This window comes from Panthera tigris, chromosome D1 (assembly GCF_018350195.1).
Source record: "Panthera tigris isolate Pti1 chromosome D1, P.tigris_Pti1_mat1.1, whole genome shotgun sequence".
In the NCBI taxonomy this organism is placed as follows: Eukaryota; Metazoa; Chordata; class Mammalia; order Carnivora; family Felidae; genus Panthera; species Panthera tigris.
Genome location: NC_056669.1, coordinates 108,205,081 through 108,226,611, shown reverse-complemented (window position 1 = coordinate 108,226,611; position 21,531 = coordinate 108,205,081). Strand labels below are relative to the sequence as shown.

The 21,531-nt window shown below is 48.6% G+C and overlaps 2 protein-coding genes across 3 annotated transcripts in view; both read right to left on the bottom strand.

Moving 5' to 3' along the window:
* The window catches only part of PACS1 (phosphofurin acidic cluster sorting protein 1), a 151,985-nt gene extending 148,166 nt beyond the window's left edge, over positions 1–3,819 (bottom strand). The window contains exon 1 of the mRNA XM_042958569.1: positions 3,282–3,819. Coding sequence (XP_042814503.1) covers positions 3,282–3,631 — 350 coding nt within the window. The 5' untranslated portion in view covers positions 3,632–3,819. The remainder of the gene's footprint in view (positions 1–3,281) is intronic.
* Positions 3,820–5,496: 1,677 nt separating this feature from the next.
* On the bottom strand, positions 5,497–21,402 carry SF3B2 (splicing factor 3b subunit 2). 2 transcript variants are annotated; one of them, XM_007091857.3, is made up of 22 exons: positions 21,224–21,402; positions 20,998–21,044; positions 20,620–20,697; positions 19,610–19,858; positions 19,343–19,393; positions 17,317–17,434; positions 16,709–16,809; positions 16,288–16,384; positions 16,015–16,106; positions 15,411–15,626; positions 15,124–15,261; positions 14,892–14,972; positions 14,449–14,676; positions 13,525–13,674; positions 12,770–12,859; positions 12,550–12,657; positions 11,194–11,301; positions 10,771–10,913; positions 10,586–10,687; positions 6,340–6,439; positions 6,064–6,249; positions 5,497–5,743 (listed from the first exon to the last, which is right to left on the bottom strand). In XM_007091857.3, the coding sequence occupies exons 1-22, from the start codon at positions 21,354–21,356 to the stop codon at positions 5,672–5,674; spliced, it is 2,688 nt and encodes an 895-aa protein (XP_007091919.2). In that variant the 5' UTR covers positions 21,357–21,402; the 3' UTR covers positions 5,497–5,671. The 2 variants fall into 2 exon arrangements, with proteins under 2 accessions (XP_007091919.2, XP_042814243.1); XM_042958309.1 differs by having other exon boundaries at positions 19,343–19,390.
* Positions 21,403–21,531: the final 129 nt, after the last annotated feature.

The window sequence follows — 21,531 nt, the reverse complement described above, 5'->3', positions numbered from 1 at the left end:
AAACAATTTAGTGGGTTGTTTTTTCTGTTGTTTTTTTGTTTTGAGAGAGGGAGACAGAGGAGACACACACACACACACACACACACACACACACACACACACACACACACACACGGCAGAGGGAGAGAGAAAGAGAATCCCAAGCAGCTCGGAGCCTGATTCCACGATCCTGGGAGCGCAACCTGACCCAAAATCAAGAGTTCGACACTCAACTGACTGAGCCACCCAGGTGCCCCCAATTTAGTTACTTTAAAGCCAACTATCAGTATTCTCTCCAACCATAAAATGTTTTTAAAAAATACTACAGATTCTGAAGGAATTTAGTAGATGTTAAATAAGAGCAGAGTACATACTTGAGAAACAACTAGTACAATGTTCATCTTTATTTAAATATCTAATAAAGGGAAAAGGTTTTTTTTCCCCGAAAAGCAAATTATATTTCTACTGGGATCAAGAAAAGGAAAGTGACCTTCCTAACACACAACTTTCAACTCTCTCTTCTCTGTACTAGGTAGAGGAACACATTTGCTAAAACTGAGTCCCACAGCATATATATACACACATATATAGCCTTAGATCCACAATCATGTTCACATTTCTTAAGTGCACGTTTCACACGCTTCTCACTTGAGTTACATGAGACAAGAACGTTAATCTTAGACTATCTACAGAGTGCTGTACACAGGTTGCACATTGCCAATATATTTTAAACAACATGAACAAGTAAACAAGGAGACCTCAAATTAACCAGATGACTCTAGTAATTGGAAGGGCCAATAGCGGACATTTTCTCCCCACAGGGTGTTATTTTCCATCCTGCAGATAAAACAGCATGCTCCAAAGAGCACAAGTGTTCCACAAGGAGCTGGGAAGCACAGGGTGATAGCTGAAAAACAAAGTCAGAGCAGGACAGCTGACAATCTCAAAGACTCGTCAGTAGACATGACAACTGCATGCTCTCGGCAGGGGCAAACAACAAGCCAACCAAGCCTCTCACACCAAGTTAGCGTAGTAATTACCGATTTACTCAGGAAGATGGGCAGTTTCTTTGGCTAATAATTTAGTACATAAGACTTCTCAGTGACCAACAGGTGCAGAAAAAAAAAAATCAAAGATTTTATTTATCAGTGATTTTATTTATCTCCCTCTGTTGCACAGCAGCTTCTTCCCAGTTGGCTCAATGCCTTTTCAATCTAACAAGCTAGAGAAGGCAATTGTCCAGATGTCACCTGTCAAACATAGCGATAGATGTAAACGAAGAATGGGCAAGCATGTATTACTAACACTGGACCAACGTGGGAAGGGGCACAGTGCTTTTACGTTTGAAAGTAGATTAGAATACTTCAGCTACAGACGGACCTACCTAGAAAGAGGCCTGCTAAGGACCATTACACACTAAACTCCCACTTGAGTTTGGTGTTGTGCTAGGGCACTGGCCAAAACAAACTAAACTAACATGGCTTCTGATTACCCTAAAAGAAGGGCAAAGAAAAAAAAGAAAGTGTAAGTCAGTGAGGTAAATGCTGAAACACAAAGGACATGAAGAGTGAGGGAGGAGGAGCACGAACAGGGCACAATTTAGCATTATCTAAAAAAGTTTCAGATGTATACCCTGCAAATAGCAATTCCACCCCTACATATAAAAACAGAAAGAAACTTTTGCAAGGATCACTAGGAGTCCTGGGCAAAACTATTTACAGCATTATGCTCCCATTAACTAACAAGAAACAACCCAAAATATTCACCGAAAAGAGAAGTATGATATAGTCATAAAATGAAATTATATCCGTTAGTGAAAATATTTAAACTACAGCTACCATACCCCACTGACAAGTCCCACAAACTTAATGTTGAATTAAAACACACACACGCACTAAGTCACAGAGCACATACAGTATGATAGCACTTATATAAACTTCAAAAACACCCTAAACCATATTGTTTACAGATGCATGTGTGCAGCAAAACTGTTTTTAAAAGACAAGGGAAATAATAAACACACAATAGTGTTTACCTTTGTGGGGGGGGAAGTAGGGCATGTGGTCAGGAAGGGGCATCCTGAGGGCCTCATTCAACATAATTTATAATGTTCTGTTTCTTAAACTGAGTCAAGTATAGAAATGTACTTTTCATCATTTTGTAAAATACCCTAACCAGGAGATATATTTTTGTGTGTGTGTCTAATTTTGTATACATGAAACGATTCAAAATAAAGAGAGAGGGAAATAAATAGAGTTGAGGCTGGAACCAGACAATGCTTCTTAACCCCTACTGACACGTCCATCTACCCAAGGCTGGGCTAAAAGAATAAGGAGTGGGTCCAAAACTCCGAGACAACAGAATCAACTCAGTTTAGAGGTGACAAAAAGATCACCTCCAGGCACTTTTCTGGGCTTCCCAGGCGAAACCAGCTCCACAGTGTCTGCTCAAGGGCTAAACTGTAAGACACTGCACACTGTCCCCAAAGAGTTGGAGAAAGACTGCTTTGCCAATACGGAAACAGAAAACATCACAAACTCAGGCATATTTTACCAATGAAAGGAAAGTCCCCAGATGGTTCCAACAGGCAGAGGAATGGATTGAATTTAGGAACAAGGCAGTAATTTTATGTAGCCCTGCAAGGCTAAGAGAATTTGTGACTAGCTACTGGGGAGGAGGAAGGGGATGAAAAATACAATTAAAGACACACTAAATAGGGCTTTTACAAGAGCACAGAGGCCGGGGCAGAATGTGTGTAATCTGAAGCACAAATGAACGTGTGTGTGTGTGTGTGTGTGTGTGTTGAAGACCAACTAGAAGCCTCCAGGGTTACTATATGGGCTTTATCTGGCAGAAGGTGACAACCGACTTTGGCACACGCTGAGTATATTGGGAAATAATAATATCAAAGGACATCTATGTAACATATGTACAGCCCACGGGCGCCAACGAGGCAGGGAACAGAGTCAGTGACATTCGCGGGGAAACTGACCGTCAGGAAGGCCGGATTCGGTCAGATCAACGAGAGAAGGCCCAGGGCTGAGAGTCCAGGAGGCCCCAATCGGGGGAGAGGAAGAGGGTGGTCCCGGCCCGAGGCAGAAGGTGGGGCTGCCAGGAGAGGGCGGGGTCCCCGCAGGAGGAGTCCCGGGAGGCCCTCCTAGAAACAGGCCGGGCAGCCAGGGGGAATCCAGGGAGGGGGGCGCTCCCTTGGGCGCTGGGACGGAGAAGAATGAGAAGGCGGGGGCCTGTCACAGACCTGGCCCTGCGGCCCCGAGCGCCCGGTCCCCCCGCCCGCCGCTCACCTGGGCACGCAGCTGGACGAGCTCCGGTCCACCTCCCAGGTGGCGTACAGGTTCATCTGCACGGGGGCGGGGGTGCGGCCTGGCCCCGGGCCGCCGGGAGGCGCGGACCCGGAGGCCACCGCGACGGCCATGGAGGTGGAGGTGGACGAGGACGAGGAGGAGGCGGCCGCCGCCGAGGTGGACGAGGACGACGAGGTGGCCTGGGCCAGCTTGGGGGGCGTCGGCTGCTGAGGCGGCGGCTGCTGCGGCGGCTGCTGCTGTTGCGGGGACTGGGCGACCCCGGAGCCCCGCTGGCCGCTGCCGCCCCCGGCGCCTCCAGGACCACCGCCCGCCCCTCCGCGTTCCGCCATGGCCCGGCCGGGGGTGGGGGGCGCGGGGATAACGGGGATCGGGGCGACGCAGAGAGGACGCCCAGGCTTCTCCCACGGTGGCGGCGAGGGCTCGACTCGTCTCCTCAGCCCGCCCGCCCGAGCGCGCGAGCGAGCGAGCGAGAGGCTGCACGCACGCGCGGGGCCTCTCGGCGCGCGGTCCTCGCGCTCGCCCGCCGCTGCCTGTTGCGGCTCGCGCCGCCGAGACACTGGGTGGGCGTGTCCGGGGGGGCGGGGAGCTCTGGCTCGCGCCGGCCCCACCCAGCGCTAAGGGGCGGGGTTCGCGCTCGCGCTCGCGCCCCAGGGGAGCCTGTGGGCGCGCTCTTCTAGCTTCCCTGGAGAGGAGGCCTCGACCCCGGCTGGCTCGGCCAGACCCTCCCCTCAAATCCGCAGTGCGAGCGGCAGCCAGCCGGCCCGGTCCTCCCCTCCCCCGTCGTGCTCTCTGCAGCAACAGCCAGGCGAGCGGAAACTCCGCTTTTCCGGGGCGCGGCCCCGGCTGGGGTTGGGCGTGGGGGGGGGGGGGGGCCTGACGCGGGAGCGCGCCTCGGGCCCCTTGGGTCCCCGGAGCCTACAGAGAGGCCGAAGCCCGCATCGCGGCATCCTGCTTGGCGCCTGCTCTGCCGCCCCGGGGCTTCTTCACAACCTACAAAGGGAGCGGGTGGCGACTCCACCGTCGGCCCGGTGCGTCTGTGGGCCGTGAAGTTTCCGTTCCTGCTGCTCTCCATGGAAGGCAGGGGGCTCAAGGACCTGGAGTCCAAAAGGCCCTGGCAAGGGTGAATTACGAACCTAAGCCCTGGCCCACCTGGAGCCACCCTTCCCCCCCATGAAGCATTATAGAGTCCCAAGCCCCCCCATCCCTGCCCTCAATTGCTTCCACCTGTAACGTTTTCTCTGCTTCACCGTTTAATTTCTAAAATCCTACTCCCCCAAGGCCTACCCCGATTGCCACGTCCAACATGGGATCTCCCACACTACCACCCACATCCATCACCTCCAGAAACCATCTTGAAGCCTCCTGACATCGACGTCTCAGTTGCTGCACTTCCAGCAAAGCAACACCAGTAGCACCACAGCAGAACTTCTCTCCCAGCACCCGGCAAATGCCCGTTGGGCCCCTTAAGTCCAACCTAGTCTAGCCTGTTGGGAAGACTTCTGAAGACCAGAAGACTAGAACCTGGAGAAAGCAAGCTCCCCCTCCCTCCCCCTACCAAACTTAGAGGCTGGGTGGCTGAAACCACCCAGGGATTCACGGGGACTCCAGACAATCTAGATTTGGGGCTGTGTTCTCTCCCAGGTAAGGACTTAAGACTCTTGGCCACAGGTCTATTAGGAAGGCCTGACCTGGCCTACTTCCCAAGCCCACTGCACTTCCTCAGCCCAGCCAGGGTGCTAAGCTGGCTATTTTTAGTCCCCAAGGACAAAGTAGTAAGGTCAAACCAGACCTAGAGATACTGGCCCCAGAGCCTTCCTACAAAGGCAGGTAGTGGTGAAACAATTTCAGCATGGCTTTGGAGTTATCACCAGTCTCGACTGCAACATCTGACCCAGGTGCATGCCCCTGGCACTGGGGCAGCCCCGAGGTTGCAGAAAAAGCCCATTTTTTAGTCCCTTTGCCCGAGGGGATTAAAAGACACCTGGGTGGCTCAGTCAGTTAAGCATCTGACTCTAGATTTCAGCTCAGGTCGTGACCTCACCATTCAAGCCCCACGTCAGGCTCTGAGCTGACAGTGCAGAGCCTGCCTGAGAGTTTCTCTCTCTGCCCCTCCCTCTCTCTTGTTCTCAAAATAAATAAATAAACTTAAAAAAAAAAAAAAAACACATAAAAAAATGAAGGAGGATCAGAAGTGTTACATATGCATCTCTTTCCTTGGGAAACAGCTTTATTTACAAAACAGATCTAAAATAAGAACATGAAATGACAAGCCCTTGGGAACTGTGGGAGAGCTGGCTCTCGGGGACCATGTGTGAAGCCCAAGCATCCAGACAAAGAGCTGAAAGGAGGGCCAGGTATGCGAGGGGGACCTAAAATTTGAACTCCTTATATTTCTTGCTGCCCCCGCGGCTGTCCTGGGGCTGAGCTTTCCGTTTCTTTTGCTGGAGGAGAGAAAGAGAAACAGGTTACAACAAGTGAAACAACCCACTGATCCCCAAGACAAGGGTGGGCAGCCTGACTCAGCCACACAGATCTGTGGAAAAAAGTGCTAAAACTGGATTCTCAGACTTGGATGAGCTCCCCTCCCTGTGCCTTAGTTTCATCATCCTTAAAGAGGGCAGCCCACCAGAGGATTTCTAAGGTTTCCAGCACCAGGGAAGCTCAGGGCAGCAGACAGAGAGGACACCACTCCACTGAAAAAGGAGTCCCTGGTACCTAGTTCCTGGCTCACACCCAGCCGGGTTCCCCTGTGACCTCCTACCTTCTGTTTGGCAGCATGCTCAGCCACCATGTCACTGAAGTCTTCCTTCTCCACCTGTGCCTGCTGCTCCCGCACATGCTCCTCATACTTCTGGGTCATGGCCATGGGATCCAGCTCCAACTCTTCAGGTGCCAGGGCCACTTCCACACCTTGCAGCTCAGGAGCTGGGCCCTTCCGGCTCATAACCTAGAAAAGGGATCAGAGTCTTGTCATCTACAGAGAGGCTTAGAAGACTTAGTTTCCACCCCCTTTTCCAGCCCCCAAAAGAATACTCACTGTGGACATGTCATAGATATGGGTTGATCCCATCATGGCTCCCCCAACAGTGGCCGTTCTCTTCTCTGGTAACACGGTGAACAGCTGAGGTGTCTCACTTCTGCAGAGGACAATGGGATCAGGCCCAAAAACGAAGGGATAAAAGGGTTTCCAGAAGAGGAAGCAAAAAGAACCCAGCTCCCGGAAGAGATTCCAAGACACCCAGAGGAAAAGCAATGCCTAGGCCGCCTCTGCAGGTCATGGAGACCACAAGAAGAAAGGATTGTGTCAGTGGGGAGAGGGGTGGGATGGCATTGATTCTAGGAAATATAGCCTGGAAGGAAAACAGAGACTGAGTTAAGGGATCCCCTGAACCAAGTTTAGAGGATCAGAGTCCAAGATTCCCACACGTGAAGAAGGGCTAAGGGTCAGGCTTAAAGTTTCTGAAAGAACTCTGGTACACAGAAGATGGCAGGAGAGAAGACACTACAATAGCTCCTGCCCAAAGTTGCACCTGGGGTTCTAACACAGAGAACTTAAACTTCCAATACTTCCTAGGGTGCAAGAACCATCCAAGCCAGTCTTACCTAATCCTTGTTCCCTATACTCCAACCATAGTACCCTTCTTTCTTTTCTTCCTTGAATATGCAAAGCCTGAGACTTCTGCTTCTGGAGAAGGAGTAACAGGGACCAGATTTACCCTCCCACCTGAAACGACCAAAAAATGGGCAGAACACAAGAAACAAAGGACATGGGGTAACAAAGGGGAGCGACTCATGAGAGACAGGAAACAAATGAGGTGTGTCCTTCAGTTGCCCTGTCTACTGCAGTGAGAGAGTCTGCAGGCCATGAAACAAGGAGGGGGAACCCATGTAGAGCCCAGAGGACTTCATGAGTTGAAGGGATGAACCCCAAAGTCCACAAAGGCCTAGGCAGCTACAGATCACAGGACAGAGTCTTAGGGAAGAGACAGCAGCACAGAGACTTGAGAACTCAAGAGACCTAAAGAGGGCCCTCCTCAAGTACTCAAGGGAGTACTCCGTGTGAGGAAAGTACCAGAGCCAGGGAAAGAACCACCCACCTGAAAAGCAAGACTTGAGATAATCAAACTGTTTCCAAGTACCTTGATGGTGTTCCTGAACAAAGCTGAAGATTTGTAGAAATACAAAAGAGGGGCGCCTGGGTGGCTAAGTCAGTTAAGCGTCCGATTTCAGCTCAGGTCATGATCTCACCATTCATGAGTTCGAGCCCCACCTCAGGCTCTATGCTGACAGCTCAGAGCCTGGAACCTGCTTAGGATTCTGTGTCTCCCCCTTTCTCTGCCCCCCCCCCTCTTAAAACATTAAAAAAAATTTTTTTAAGTAAAAAAAAAAAAAAAGAAAAAAAGATACAAAAGAACCCTGGGCCCAACAAGGTAAATTTCACCAAGTCTGGCCTTCAAACAAAAGTAAACAAGCACGAGCAGCAGCAGAAAACACAATCCTTAATGAGGAAAATAATTAATCAATTTAAATCAACCCAGAACCAGCATGTTATTATAACTGCCTGCCATCTGGTTCAAAAATAGACACCCAGAACATATGAAAAGATCCAAATCATACGGCTAGAGATGAAAACGACACTGGATGGGATTACTGTCAGATTAGAACCCACGGAAAAAACTTGAAGAAACAGGAATAGAAATTTTCTAAAATGAAATACAAAGAGAAAAGGGGTATTTTGAAATGAGCAGAGCATTCATGAGCAGGAGGGCAACTTCAAACAGACCTAATACATGTATAATTGGACTTGCCAAAGGGGAGGAGAAAGCAAAGGGAACAGAAAATATATTTGTAGAAATAATCAGAGTTTTTCCAAAATTCATAAAAATGATTAACTCACAAATTCAAGATACTTACCTAACCCCACACAAAGAAACATGAAGAAACTACACCATACCACACAGAATTAAATTGTTCAACATGGGGAAAGAGAAAATCTTAAAAGCTGCCAGAGATAAAAGGACACATTATATACAGAATAAAGGAAGGAATGGGAATGCAAGCTGGTGCAGCCACTCTGGAAAACAGTACGGAGGTTCCTCAAAAAACTAAAAATAGAACTACCCTACGACCCAGCAATTGCACTACTAGGCATTTATCCACGGGCTACAGGTGTGCCGTTTCGAAGGGACACATGCACCCCCATGTTTATAGCAGCACTACCAACAATAGCCAAAGTATGGAAAGAGCCCAAATGCCCATCGATGGATAAATGGATAAAGAAGATGTGGTATATATATACAATGGAGTATTGCTCGGCAATCAAAAAGAATGACATCTTGCCATTTGCAACCACGTGGATGGACCTGGAGGGTATTATGCTAAGTGAAATTAGTCAGAGAAAGACAAAAATCATATGACTTCACTCATATGAGGACTTCATTGTTTCACTATACGCCAAGTAATTTGGATGTAAATTTTAAAAAATTAAAATTAAAAAAAATTCTTAAAAAAAAAGGAAGGAAAACAGACTTCTCATCAGAAACAATGCAAGAAAGTCACCACAGCATCTTTAAAATACTGAAAGAAATAAAAAAATTTAATAAAACACTGTCAACCTAGAATCCTATACCTGGCCAAAATCTTCCAAAAATCTTTGAGGAGTACCTGGGTGGCTCAGTCAGTTAAGCCTCTGACTTAGGCTCAGGTCATGATTTCACGGTTCATGGATATGAGCCCCCACAAAGGGCTCTGTGCTGACAGCTCAGAGCCTGGAGCCTGCTTCAGAATCTGCGTCTCCCTTTCTCTGCCCCTCCCCCTGCTCGCCCTCTGTTCTCTGTCTCTCTCAAAAATAAACATTAAAAAAAAAATTCTGGGGCGCCTGGGTGGCTCAGTCAGTTCAGCATCCGACTTCGGCTCAAGTCATGATCTCACAGTTCGTGAGTTCAAGCCCCATATCGGGCTCTGTGTTGACAGCACAGAGCCTGGAGCCTGCTTTGGATTCTGTGTCTCCCTCACTCTCTGCCCCTCCTCCACTCAGGCTCTATCTGTCTCTCTCTCAAAAATAAACACTTAAAAAAAAAAAAATCTTTCAAAAGGACAAGTGAAGAAGTTTTGAGACTGCCAACACTTGAAAGAATTCATGACCAGCAGCCACACAAGAAATGCTGAAGGAAGCCTTTGTACACAAAGAAATGAAAGATCACTGAAAATGGCAATTACATAGCTTAATATATGACTAATTATGTAAATCTCTCCACAAGATAACTTAAAAAAAAGATAACTGACCTTTTAAACAAAAATAACCACAGTGTAGGATTTATAACATGTAACAGTAAAAAGCGTGACAACAGTACAAAGGTTGGGAAGAGAGAAATAGAAGTGTGCTGTTGTTAGGTGCTTGCTACTCTCCAGAAGTGGCATATCACTTGAAGGCAGACTGTGATAAGGATGGATATTATAAACCCTACAGCAACCGCTAAAAATAACAAAACAGAGCTTAACAGTTAGTAAGTCAACAAAAGAGATAAAATGGAGTCATAAAAAATGTTCTATTAAGGCGCCAGGGTGGCTCAGTCGGTTAAGCATCCGATTTCAGCTCACGTCATGATCTCGCAGTTCACGAGTTCAAGCCCCATGTCAGGCTCTGTGCTGACCGCTCAGAGCCTGGAGTCTGCTTAAATTCTGTGTCTCCCTCTCTCCCTCTCCATTCCCTCTCTCTTGCTCTCAAAAATAAGTAAACATTAAAAAAAATGTTTTTAATATTCTATCAATCTAAAACATAGGAAAATGGGAAGATGGAACAAAGAACTGTACGGGCAGAAAAGAAGATTATCTCATGGAAAAGGGGTCAATTCACCAAGAAGACTGGACGATCCTACACATTTATGTCCCTAATAAGAAAAGTTCCATGGCAGGACCATGTGAAACCCATGCCTGTCTTAGGCACTTCTGGTTCCTCCTGCCCCAGATCACCCTGTGGCTGGCTCTTTCCTAACATTCAGCTCTCAGCTCAAATACCTCATCAAGGCTTTCCCAAAGACCTCCCCACCCCCCAAATCTCTCTACATCCCATTACCTAGCTCACTTTGCTACACCATCCTATCTCCACCTGAAATTACCTTGTTCTCTAATGAACTGCTTACCAAGCGTTTTTCACTGCCTAGAGCAGTGCCTGGTGTTCAATAACGGATTCACAAGGGAAGGAAAGGGGGGGAGAGTCAGCTGGCCAACCCAGAGGCTGAAGGGAAAAGTCCTTCCCTCTCAGCCCTGCCTGGCTCCCTCACCCGTCCATCGCTTCCTCAATCTTCTTCTTCCTCAGCTCGATGAGCTCAGGGGTCTCCATGCCAGCCGGCACTGACGAGAACCCTCCAGGAGTGATGAGGCCACTGTGAAGACAGAAACAAGCTCTGAAGTAAGGAGAAGGCCCGCAATGCCGGACTACTTTAGAGACAGACCCTGCTCTCCCCACCTGTCTGCAGGGGTAATAAAGCCTGTCTCATCTGGTTTATCTTCATCACTTTCTTCCTCTTCCTCTTCTTCCGAAGACTCCTCATCGGATGGCTCCAGCTCCCCCCAAGGGGTCCTATCAATCTCTTCCTCCTCGGTCTTGGTCTGAAAGAGATCATTCATTCATTCAGCAAATGTTTACTATAAGCCTATCACGTGTCAAGCTGTTGCAAACTGAAAGAATATAAAAGTAAACAGACAGACAACAGCCTCCGCCTAAGGAGAGCTCATAGTCTAGTGGAGAGCCTGCAACACAGCTCAGGAAATGCATACCCTTTTTCAGACTTTGAAACTTCAGAACACCCAGCTCCTCCCTCATAATGAATCTATAAACCAACTGTCTCTAAACTTCATGACCTCAAGTTAAGACAGTCATGGTCTATACCTGAAATTCAGCAGCATTGGTTCCGAACACATCACCGTAGAGTGGCTTCCCAGTCTCATCTACTGGGGGTTTGCCCCAGCCACCAGCGTGGTACCCAAAGGAACAGCTCTACGAGACAGGAAATGCAAGTCAGTTCTGCTCCTAAGCTCCAAAACCCTGGAGCTCTGAAGCCCTGGAGAAAAGTCACACTACAAAGAATAGAAACTAGCACTTGGTAACTCTGGAAACTATGATTTCAGACAAGAATTAAACATCATGAAGCATTATAAAGCAAAAGTAATAAGCAACAAAAATCCAGAGGCAATAGGATGGGAAGATGGGAAGCAGAAAGTAGACTAATAACCTCAGCCTTCAGGGTAGAGCCCATGCTGTCTCAAACTAAAAAAAGTACTTTAAACAACAGAACTCTAACTTCTTCCTGATTTTTTCCTAACTTTGAAAATTCTCTCTCTCCCTTTTCCCCTCTCCTGGGCTCTCACGTGCTCTCCCTCTTTCTCTCTAAAGATAGATAAACAGAAATTTCTTTAAATGTTTGTTTATTTTTGAGAGAGAAACAGAGCACAAGCAGGGGGGACAGAGACAGATGGAGACACAGAATCTGAAGCAGGCTCCAGGCTCTCAGCTGTCAGCACAGAGCTCGAGGCTCGAGCTGCGGGGCTCGAGCTCACGAACCGTGAGATCATAACCTGAGCTAAGTCGGATGCTTAACCGACTGAGCCGAGGCAGAAGTTTTTATCTGAAGTTTAACAATTCTTTCTTTTCACTTTAATGAGTTTGCTATCTATTAAAATTTTTACGTTTATTTATTTTTGAGAGACAGAGAGAAACAAAGCATGAGCGGGGGAGGGGCAGACACAGAGAGGGAGACACAGAATGCAAAGCAGGCTCCAGGCTCTGAGCTGTCAGCACACAGCCCAATGCAGGGCTCGAACCCACAAACCGTGAGATCATGACCTGAGCCGAACTCGGTGCTTAACCAACTGAGCCACCCAGGCACCCCATTAAAATTGTTTTAATTTAATGCTTCATGTTTAAAAATGAAAACTTAATGCCATTCTTGAGATAAAATTATTTCTATCAATGTATGTATCAGAAACACATTTGCCAAATTTTAAATCTTGACTATTTCTGAGTGATGAAATTATGGGCGATTTATTTTCATCTTTGACCTTGTTAAATCTAATTAACTATTTTATGACGAGCATGTCAGATTTTTTGAAAAACAAAAACTATTACCCTTTTTTGGGGGAAGAAAAAAGAGAAAGAGAGACATGGTGGGATGAGAGAAGGAAAACTACATCATCCTCTAGTTAACAAGCAGGGGCAGCTAAAAATGAAAGAAAGGACAGTATTCACCTCGGGGATGGGTGAGTTCAGCCCAGGAATTTTCAGGTTGGGGTACGACGGGGGTGGTCCATATCGCTGCATGGCAATCAGCCACGGGGGAGGGACCTTGTGGGCATTCTGCAGGAAAAAGAGAACAGGATATCATCTGCCCAACCCTGTCCTTTGTCTCCCTTCTGCCCTAATTCCCACCCTCTTCTTGGCTTCCCCAGTCAAGGTAACTGGCACTCACTGGTCCTACTGGCATCCCCAAGGAAATCCTCAGCTCATCAGACAGATCTCCTGGCTTCTTCTCCTTCAGTCGTGTTTCAAACTCCTTCCCCTGAGAAAAAAAGCAGAGCACGTTGTATTATCAATGCCAGACACACACCGGGAGTTCAATGGCAAGAGGACAAGAGAACAAAGATGAGAAGTCCCAATCCACACCAGATACAAAATCCCACTGAGGGCTGCTTAGTGCCTGTCGATTCTCAGCACTCCTTTCCCTGGCTAACGTAGGAAAAAGAAAGGCCAGGAAGGAGGGGAGAATCAAGATTTCCAGTGCTGACATTAACCCACTAGAAAAACATGGCCAGATTTAGGGCCTGCTTTCTCCTCTGTAAAATGAGGGCACTCGACAAGATCATCTCCAAGATCCTTCCACCTCGAAAATTCCCTAATATCACGGTGACTACTATTTCAAGGATCAGGAAAAAAATAAAAACTTTTCTCCCACCCTCAGTCCTAATTGTTTTATACAAGCATCCACCACTTGGCCCCTCTGTCCCTAAGCAATTACCACTTTTTAAAGACATGGTCTGGATCTCTCCTCCCAAAAAACCACCTCATTTTAAGATTTCAAATTCTACTCCATCCAAGGGGAGTTAATGAACAATTCTAAGGCTGAGGGTAGGAACCACTGCACCAGCTTAGAAAGCCTTCCCAACCAAGAGTCACACAGCCATGACCAACGGCCCAGCCTTTGCTCCCCAGCCCCCACACCCGAACCTCATAGTATAGGTCCCCGTGGATGGTCAGTTTGGGCTTGGTCTGCCACTTGAAGAAAGCATCGTGCAGTTTCTGGTAGTCAATGTCAATCTTCCCCATCTTGGGCCGAACCTTCTCTCGCATTTTGGACTTCATGGTCTTCTGTTCTTCCTGTGGAGAGTGGCAGAAGACAGGTCATAAAAGGTATTCACCAAGTTTGACACTTCCAAAGAAATAAAGAAAAACCTCATTTATGTCATTCCACAAGTCACCAAAATCCTTCCCGTTCAAACCTCTCAAACTTACATAATCCATATTGCGCAAAATCGATGTATCCTATAAAATCATCCTTGGCTACGTATGTCGATAAATATTCTTTTAAGCCATCTGATCAAGAGACTGACCTCATTAGCTGCCTCTGGAGAGAACTGGGTGACCGCAGTCTAACTGGGAGGCAGGTCTCATCGCGCACTTCTGTACCTCCTGAATTTTTTGCAGTACGCACAAGTATTAGCTACTCAAGGTAGATAATTTAATTTAATTTAAAAACTTGGATCTAAGAAGTTACACAGCTGCCATGGATCTCTAGCCACAAAACGTATCAGGCTCACACTGGTAACAGAAAACGGTGGAAAGGCAAAGGCAGCCTGCAGGAAAAGGAGTCACTGTGTGCAGATAGCTCAAAGAGCTGGTAGTGCAGGCAGGGGACGAACGAGGAGACAAGAGGGACACCTAGCTCAGAACACTGAGGCAAGCTCTGTCTACCCTTCACGAATTGATGCCTTTCCCTCTCATCCTGTGTCATATGCAGTGCTGACTTCTGGAGAACGGATAATTAGTTAAGAAGTAGACGGGTTTGGGGAACAAGATTCCTGATTTTCAAACAGGCTGATATTAAGGATGTGGATCCTGCAGGGCAAATGTGAGCCCTGCCCCGTCCCTTACCTTCTCCTGCAAGGCCTCCCGCATCTCCTGGATGCCTGTGCGTTTGATGAAGTCTGGCAGCTCGAAGGGAGGCTTCTCAATGCCTCGTTTGCCTTGTAGGTACTTGCGCTTAAAACACCAGTGGCGTGGCACAGGCACAGAATTCCTGGTGGCCTTGAGGTGAACCAAGAGCTTGGGGTCCTGTGCGGTGACATCATGCATCTCCACAACGTCAGGCCGAGCCACGAGCTGGAAACCATAGCAACGTGCCGCTAGAAAGCCCCAACTTCTCAAATCTAAAACTTTCTCTTTCTCTTCTTCAAAGGACACATACCTAAGTCACCCAGGCCTCCTTCAAAACCCTCCTCCCTATCCCCCAAAGAAAACCCCTGTGGATTTCTAGGAGCTCCTCATGTGGTCTCCCGGCCAGGCTCCGGGCTCTGCTGGATCATCTAGGGTCTCACCTGCTTGAGTTCAGCCACAGTGAAGCGATTCATTCGGCGCAACTTTTTCTTGGACAACTTGGGGGCCTCGGGCTTCTTCTCCTAGAACAAAACCATCACTTCTTAGGAGCGAATCACACTGCCCAGCTCACCCCAGAGGGATTCTCCTTTCCAAGAGTTCACCATGGTCCCTCACGGGTTGCATCTCAGCCATCTCAAGTCCCTATCTCCCCGACAGCGGAGGGGGCCTCACCTGTTCATCATCACTGCTATCGTCGTCACTGTCCTTGTGCTCCTCCTCAAAGCCCTTCTTCTTAGGGGCTGCAGAGTTCTCCAGTTTGTCAAGTTTCTCTGGCTCCTTCTCTTTCTCCTTCTTCACATCATCAGTGAGCTGAGGAGACAGACACCACGGAAACCCCAGCTGTGTCTCTCCCTAGTTCTTGAACCCGGCACTGGAAAGATGCCCTCCTTACTGTCTTTCCCCATCCCTGCCCCTTCCCCGCTCAGCTCTGCCCCTTCAGAGTATGCTGCTCCTTGTACCTTGAAAGCCTCAAAAATCCTCTTGAAGAAGATGAAGTTGGGCTCATAAATTTCAGGTTCTTCGGTCACGTACTCAATTTCAACATCAGCTGCTGGGGAGTCAGAGCCACGGGACCGTGTTGACTCTTTCTCTCGGTCCCCAGAGCTCTCAGAGGACGCCCCCCGAACCCGCTGGGGCTTTTTCTTCTTCTTTCGGTTCCGACGTTTCCGATTTTTCTGCCAAAATAAGGAAAACCAGCTGGGTCAGAGAATCCAAGTACCATGCCTGCCGCCTAATTTCCTCATCCAATTTCCCCAAAGAGCTAAGAAAAGAGGCCTTGAAGTCAGGCTCCAAAGTTCTGCCCCTCTCAAGCTGTGTGCCTTTCAGTAAATTGCTGCACCTCTCAGAACCTCAGTTTTTGCAGCTATAAAACAAAGGCATGCACAGTACTCTGCACTCCAAAGATTTACGGCAATTAAATGAAAAAAAAAATCCGTAAAACGCGTAGGACAGAAACTGGCACAAAATAGCAGCTACTACACATCGATCACTCAGAACTGGTGTTACTTTAGTGCCCAAATACTGTCTCCTGACGTTCCTTCCAGACTCAGCTCCATCCCATACCTCTTTCTTGGATACAGACACTGTGTCCTCCTCAGTCTCTGACGCTGACTGGCCCAGGGACGAGCGAGTGTCCGTTTCCATTTCCTCTTCCTCTGTAAGGGAGGAAGGTGGCTATCAGACTCCCCACACTGGTACCCTACCACTCGCCCGCAGTAACTCCTCTTTACCGAGAGCCAGTTTCTCTCTCAAACCCTCCTTGGGGAAGGGATGGAAGAATGCAGACTCGGCCGCAGCCTCTCTGTCCCTGCAGCCCGTGGGACACAACACACTCACCCTGCTGAGAGTTCATCTCTTCCTGGCGGCTCTCCTTCAGCTGCAGGATCTTTTCCAAAGCCTGGGGGATCTTGGGTCCCACAGAGGGGTCATCCATCTGCAACAGACAACCCAGGCAGAGGGGATGATCCCAGGATTTCCGCCTCTTGTACCAGAAAGGCTGCCAGCCAGGGGATGTCAACAGCAGACAGCAACACTGACTGCATCAAATCATCCCTCAGCTCCCCTCAGAGTGAACCTCTGCCCCAGAAATGTCTCCCAGGCCCAAATGTCTCCCAGGCCCTATTTCCTGCCATATCTTGATATGCTTTAACGAAGCATGGCTTCCTCCTTCACCCTCCCACCCCCAGAAGTCCTCCCATCTCCCAGAATTCTCCTAAACCACCCTCTCCTGTCCCTAGAAAGAAATCACCAATCTCACCTCTCTATTCTCATCTCCAGGGGGTGGCGGGGGACCACGAGGCCGGGGAACTGGGGCCCCCATGGGCAAAACAGTGGGAGTGGGGCCGACCGGAGCAGCAACTGTGAGAAGAAAGAAATGCAAGGTCAGAGGAGACAAAACACTCATTTTAAAAATTACCTTCTTTGGGGCCACCCGAGCAGTTCAGTTGGTTAAGCATCCAACTTTTGATTCGGCTCAGGTCATGATCTCACGGTTCGTGAGTTCGGGCCCCACATCGCGCTCTGCGCTGACAGCACAGAGCCTGCTTAGGATTCTCTCTGCCCCTCTCCCACTCATTCAAGTGTGAGCTCTCTCTCTCTCAAAAACAAACATTAAAAAAATTAGCTTCTTTGCTAAAAGTGTGATAGCCTCCCTTAGGGGGAGGGGCTGACAGGGTGCCAGTGAGAGCTTTGGGGGTACTAGTAACATTTTGGTTCTTGGTCCGGGTGCCGGTCGCACGAGCGGTCAGTTTTTAACAATTCGTTGGACTGTACACTTACAACATACGCGCTTCACGGGGTCCATACTTACGTGCAAGAGTTTTCGATCGTGTTCCTTTCCCTTCCCTTCCGTTTCCAAGGTCTTACCTCGAGGACCCAGAGGAGTGCGAACACCAATCTGACCCATGTCTTGCGGGGGCCGAGGGACCGGGGTGCCCATCTTTGCAATCTCCTGCTGCCGTTCTTGCTCCAGGAGCACAGCTGCCTGCCAGAGACATGGGAGTGAAGACACAGCTCGGAAATCCATTGAACAGACAGCCTCTGGCAAGTGGATTCTTTAAGTCGAGGAACAGGCCCATGGAGGACAATCAGGGATGGCTGAGTTTGGACATCCTCACCACCTGTACCTTTCTAGACTACCGATCCAAATGGAGGAGGCCTCCCCTCCCGTCAGAAAAGGAAACCCCTGGAAATAAAAAAACAGAAACAAACAAACAAAAAAACAGCCCAGGAAACTCCTGGTTCCTAAAAGAGAACTTAACACTTAGCTTAACACTTAACACTTCTCCTAAGACTTAGATAGCTACACACTATCTTCTATTTTCTAACAATGGTTTTTCTCCCCCAAGAAGTTATTCTTTTTTGAGAAGGAAAGAGAAAGAGCACACACGAGCGCGCGCAAGAGTACTAGTGGGGGAGGAGCAGAGAGAGGAAGACAGAGAAGCCCAAGCAGACTCCTTGCTGTCAGTGCACAGCTTAACTCGGGGTTCAACCTCCCAAACTGTGAGATCATGACCTGAGCTGAAACCAAGAGGTGGACAGTTAACCAATTGAGCCACCCATGTGCCCTAAGGCATTAAGTTATCTTTAAGGAACAATAAATACTTTTCTTATACCTGCTCCTCAAGATCTAGCACAATCTAGGGAAAAAGAGCACTTTGTAAACAATTCTACATTCACTCCTATTAATGCTTATTTTCGAATACTCGCAGTAACCCACTGGGAACAACTGATAAAACCCATCTCTGGGACTGAATGTCTTATGTATCATTCCCTAACTTACACCTACCACAGTCTAAATACGAATAAATGGCAAAATTAACCCAAAGTCCTCCCCAAGGTACCAAAAACGACATCACATAAAACTAATACAGATTAGCAAACTTTTTTCTGTAATAGGCTAGATAGTAAATATCTTAGACTGTAAGGACTGTTGAAAAGACTACAGTATATTCTTGATTTGTTTCCTTTTTTTTTAAATAATCCTTTAAAGATATATAAGCTGGGGCACCTGGGTGGTTCAGTCAGTTGAGCACCCGCCTTCAGCTCAGGTCACGATCTTACATTTCAAGAGTTCGAGCCCCACATTGGGCTCACTGCTGTCAGCACAGAGCCCCCTGTGGATCCTCCATCCCCCTCTCTGCCCCTGCCCCATTGGCACTCTCAAAAATAAACAAACATTAAAAAAAAAAAAATTAAAGACAGATAAGCCATTCTTGGTGGGTGGCTCAGTCGGTTGAGAGCCCAACTCTTGATTTCGGCTCAGGTCATAGTCTCACAGTTTGTGGGATCGAGCACCATGTTGGGCTCCGCACTGGCAGCATGGAGCCTGCTTGATATTCTTTCTCTCTCTCTCTCTCTCTCTGCACCTCCCCACCCACATGCACATGCTCTCTTTCCCTCAAAGTAAATAAATAAACTTTAAAAAAAAAAAAAGAGAGAGAGGCAAGTGGATGGCTTAGTCAGTTTGGCCACTGACTCTTGATTTCGGCTCAAGTCATGATCTCAAGTTTCATGAGTTCAAGCCCTGTGTTGGGCTCTGTGCTGAGCAGAGACTGTTTGGGATTCTCTCTCTTTCTCTGTCCCTCCATTGGTCTCTCTCTCTCAAAATAAATAAACTTAAAAAAAAATTTTTTTTTAATAAGTAAATAAATAATAGAAAGAAAGAAGAGAAAAACCACTCTTAACTCCCAAGCCCTACAAAAACAGATCACAGTCTGTAGTCGATCAACTCCTGGGCTCCAGAAAAGATGGGATTATCTGGGAGATACTAGAACTCAAGGATGAGATGACCTCCACGGAAAATCTGAATGGTGCATCATGTTTTGGACACTAAGCACTAAAGTGACAGCCAGTGGACTGGACCATGGGGCCAAAGGTTGGGGGGCATTACCCGCTTCTGCTGCTCCAACAGCTCATGTTCCTTCAGTGAATGATCTCCCTGCTTAAAAAACAAAACAAGGTTACACCGGCACCACCACCCCACGGGCCACACCGCCACAGCTCTGCTTCCTGGGGTTCTTCCAGGCTAGGGTCTGTGTTCTAGTCTTTGGTCCAGACCTGCCCTGAGGAGTCGGCCCCAGGATCCAACTCTCTCTGAGGCTCCATTTCCCGTTTAGGACCCTGAGGAGACCCAGGCCCAAGCTGACCCCTGTCCCACCTGCTTGGCGCGCTCCTCTTGCTGCATCAGCAATGCCGCCTGCTGCTGCGCCAGCTTTAGCCGCTCCTCCTCTGACAGAGCCACAGGCTCACCCACCCGGAGAGGAGGCGGGGGTCCCAAGTTTGGTGGGCGGGGTCCAACTGCCATAGGAAAGCCAAGGCCAAGGCCTGGTGGAGGTGGTGGGGGTGGCGGAGGAGGTTGCAGAGGGGGGAGTCCCATGGGTGGCGGCGGCATGGGAATCCCAGAGAGCTGTGGAGAAAAATGTGAACATCAACTAGGAAACATTTCTCTACTGCAGATATTTGCCGGGGATCTACTGTGAGCCAGGTGCTGGGACTCAAAGTCAAATAACAAATAGTTCTTGAGCTCAAAAAGAGAATACTCTATAGCGGTATCGGTGAAACAAGATGCTAACTTTGGGGCACCAACCAATGAAAGCTATAGACTCTCTCCCCAGAAAAACACGAACACAGATTTTGCATACAATTTCAGGAGATTCAAGAACACTTCTAAAGTCCACCTGGGAACTCCTCATCCCACACACAAAAATCAACAAAACCCGTCAGAGCCACTGTCCTAGAGAAAAAGTCACATCCTGGCTCAGAAAAGACATGGAAGTTGAGAAGACTTAACACAGGAGCCAGTGTGTCCCAATGACTCACTAAATGTAAAGGATATGAAACCAAATCAGGGAGTGAGCCATAATGTCTCGTTAAAAAAAACGAGAACTGTGTCCTGGAAAGGCAAAAAAGAGTTATTTCTAGCAGAAAAAGGATCAAGTCTGGCTTCCAGACTATTTAAGCTGGGATCTTAAAAGACAGACAGACTTTGGAGAAACAGACATTGATTAAGGAAGGAGGTGAGGATCATGACCAACGGAAAACTAAAGAGCTCCCAACTGTCTTTGCGTTACCTCTCTGCCCAATCTGTTAGTTGCGTCCACAATACACTTAATGTGAGAGGGGCTACCTGAACAGAAGGCATCTTACAAAGCAGAACAACCTCCTTACCTGTGCCGACATGGGAGGAGGAGCTGCTTTGTCCCCATCTTCACCTCTCAGAACCGGCCGATTCAGCACGATGCCAGTCTGCAAAAGAGAAAGAACTCCAGGTCAGTCCAAGAAGAGCTGTTCCATAAAACGACATTCACTCCCATTCATTTGACAAAATTTAACCAGCGCCTGTCTGACAGAACTTGGGCTAGGCATTGAAGAGAGCTAATATATATACAGAAACAATTACAACTAGTCAGATAATGACAAGAACAGGCAAAAACGGCGAGCCCTTGCTTACTGTGTTTTGGTACATGAGAAACTAAGACCGAGTCATGACGGATCGCGAAGGCCTCCAGAAACGGCCTATCCCCACGTCCCGCCGCCAACACTTACCTGGCGGGTGTAGGTCTGCAGCCGCTCCACCAGCTCCTCGCGACTCCCTGCTGGGCAAAGCACAGGATCAATGGGGTAGGTCAGGCCGAGTAGGCCCGCATGACCCAGTCGGGCCCCAGCGGTCCGCCTCCGCCCCTCCCCACCGCCTCCGGGTCTCCGGGGTAACCAAGCTCCGCTTCTCCCTAGGCCTACGCTGCCCCGTCTCTTGACCTCCCGATCTCCTTACCCTGGATCGGAGCTCCGATCTCTGCCAGTTTGGCCTGAAGCTCCTGGGCAGCCCAAGCGCCATAATGCCCGGGAGGTGGCGGCGGCGGCAGCTGCAACTCTCCTTTGGGAGGCTCGGGATGCTCGGCCGCCATCTTAGCCGCAGGAAGGCGCGCGACCAACCCGGAAGTTCGGGCCAGACCTGGTGCCCACTTCCCGGAACTTCCGGCAGCGTCTTACGTCACGTCCGCTGGAGGGTTGGCAGGCCCCTTCGGATCCCCAGGTCCCCAGGCGGCCTGGCCGCGAAGCCTTCTGGGAGTCGTAGTACTC

Excerpts from the sequence above, each read along its gene's own strand:
- SF3B2 (XM_007091857.3), bottom strand. The coding sequence starts at position 21,356 with ATGGCGGCCGAGCATCCCGAGCCTCCCAAAGGAGAGTTGCAGCTGCCG. Across the intron at positions 15,627-16,014 it reads TGTCTGTATCCAAGAAAGAG|AAAAATCGGAAACGTCGGAA; the intron begins GTATGGGATGGA and ends TTATTTTGGCAG. Across the intron at positions 6,250-6,339 it reads ATATCTATGACATGTCCACA|GTTATGAGCCGGAAGGGCCC; the intron begins GTGAGTATTCTT and ends TCCCTTTTCTAG.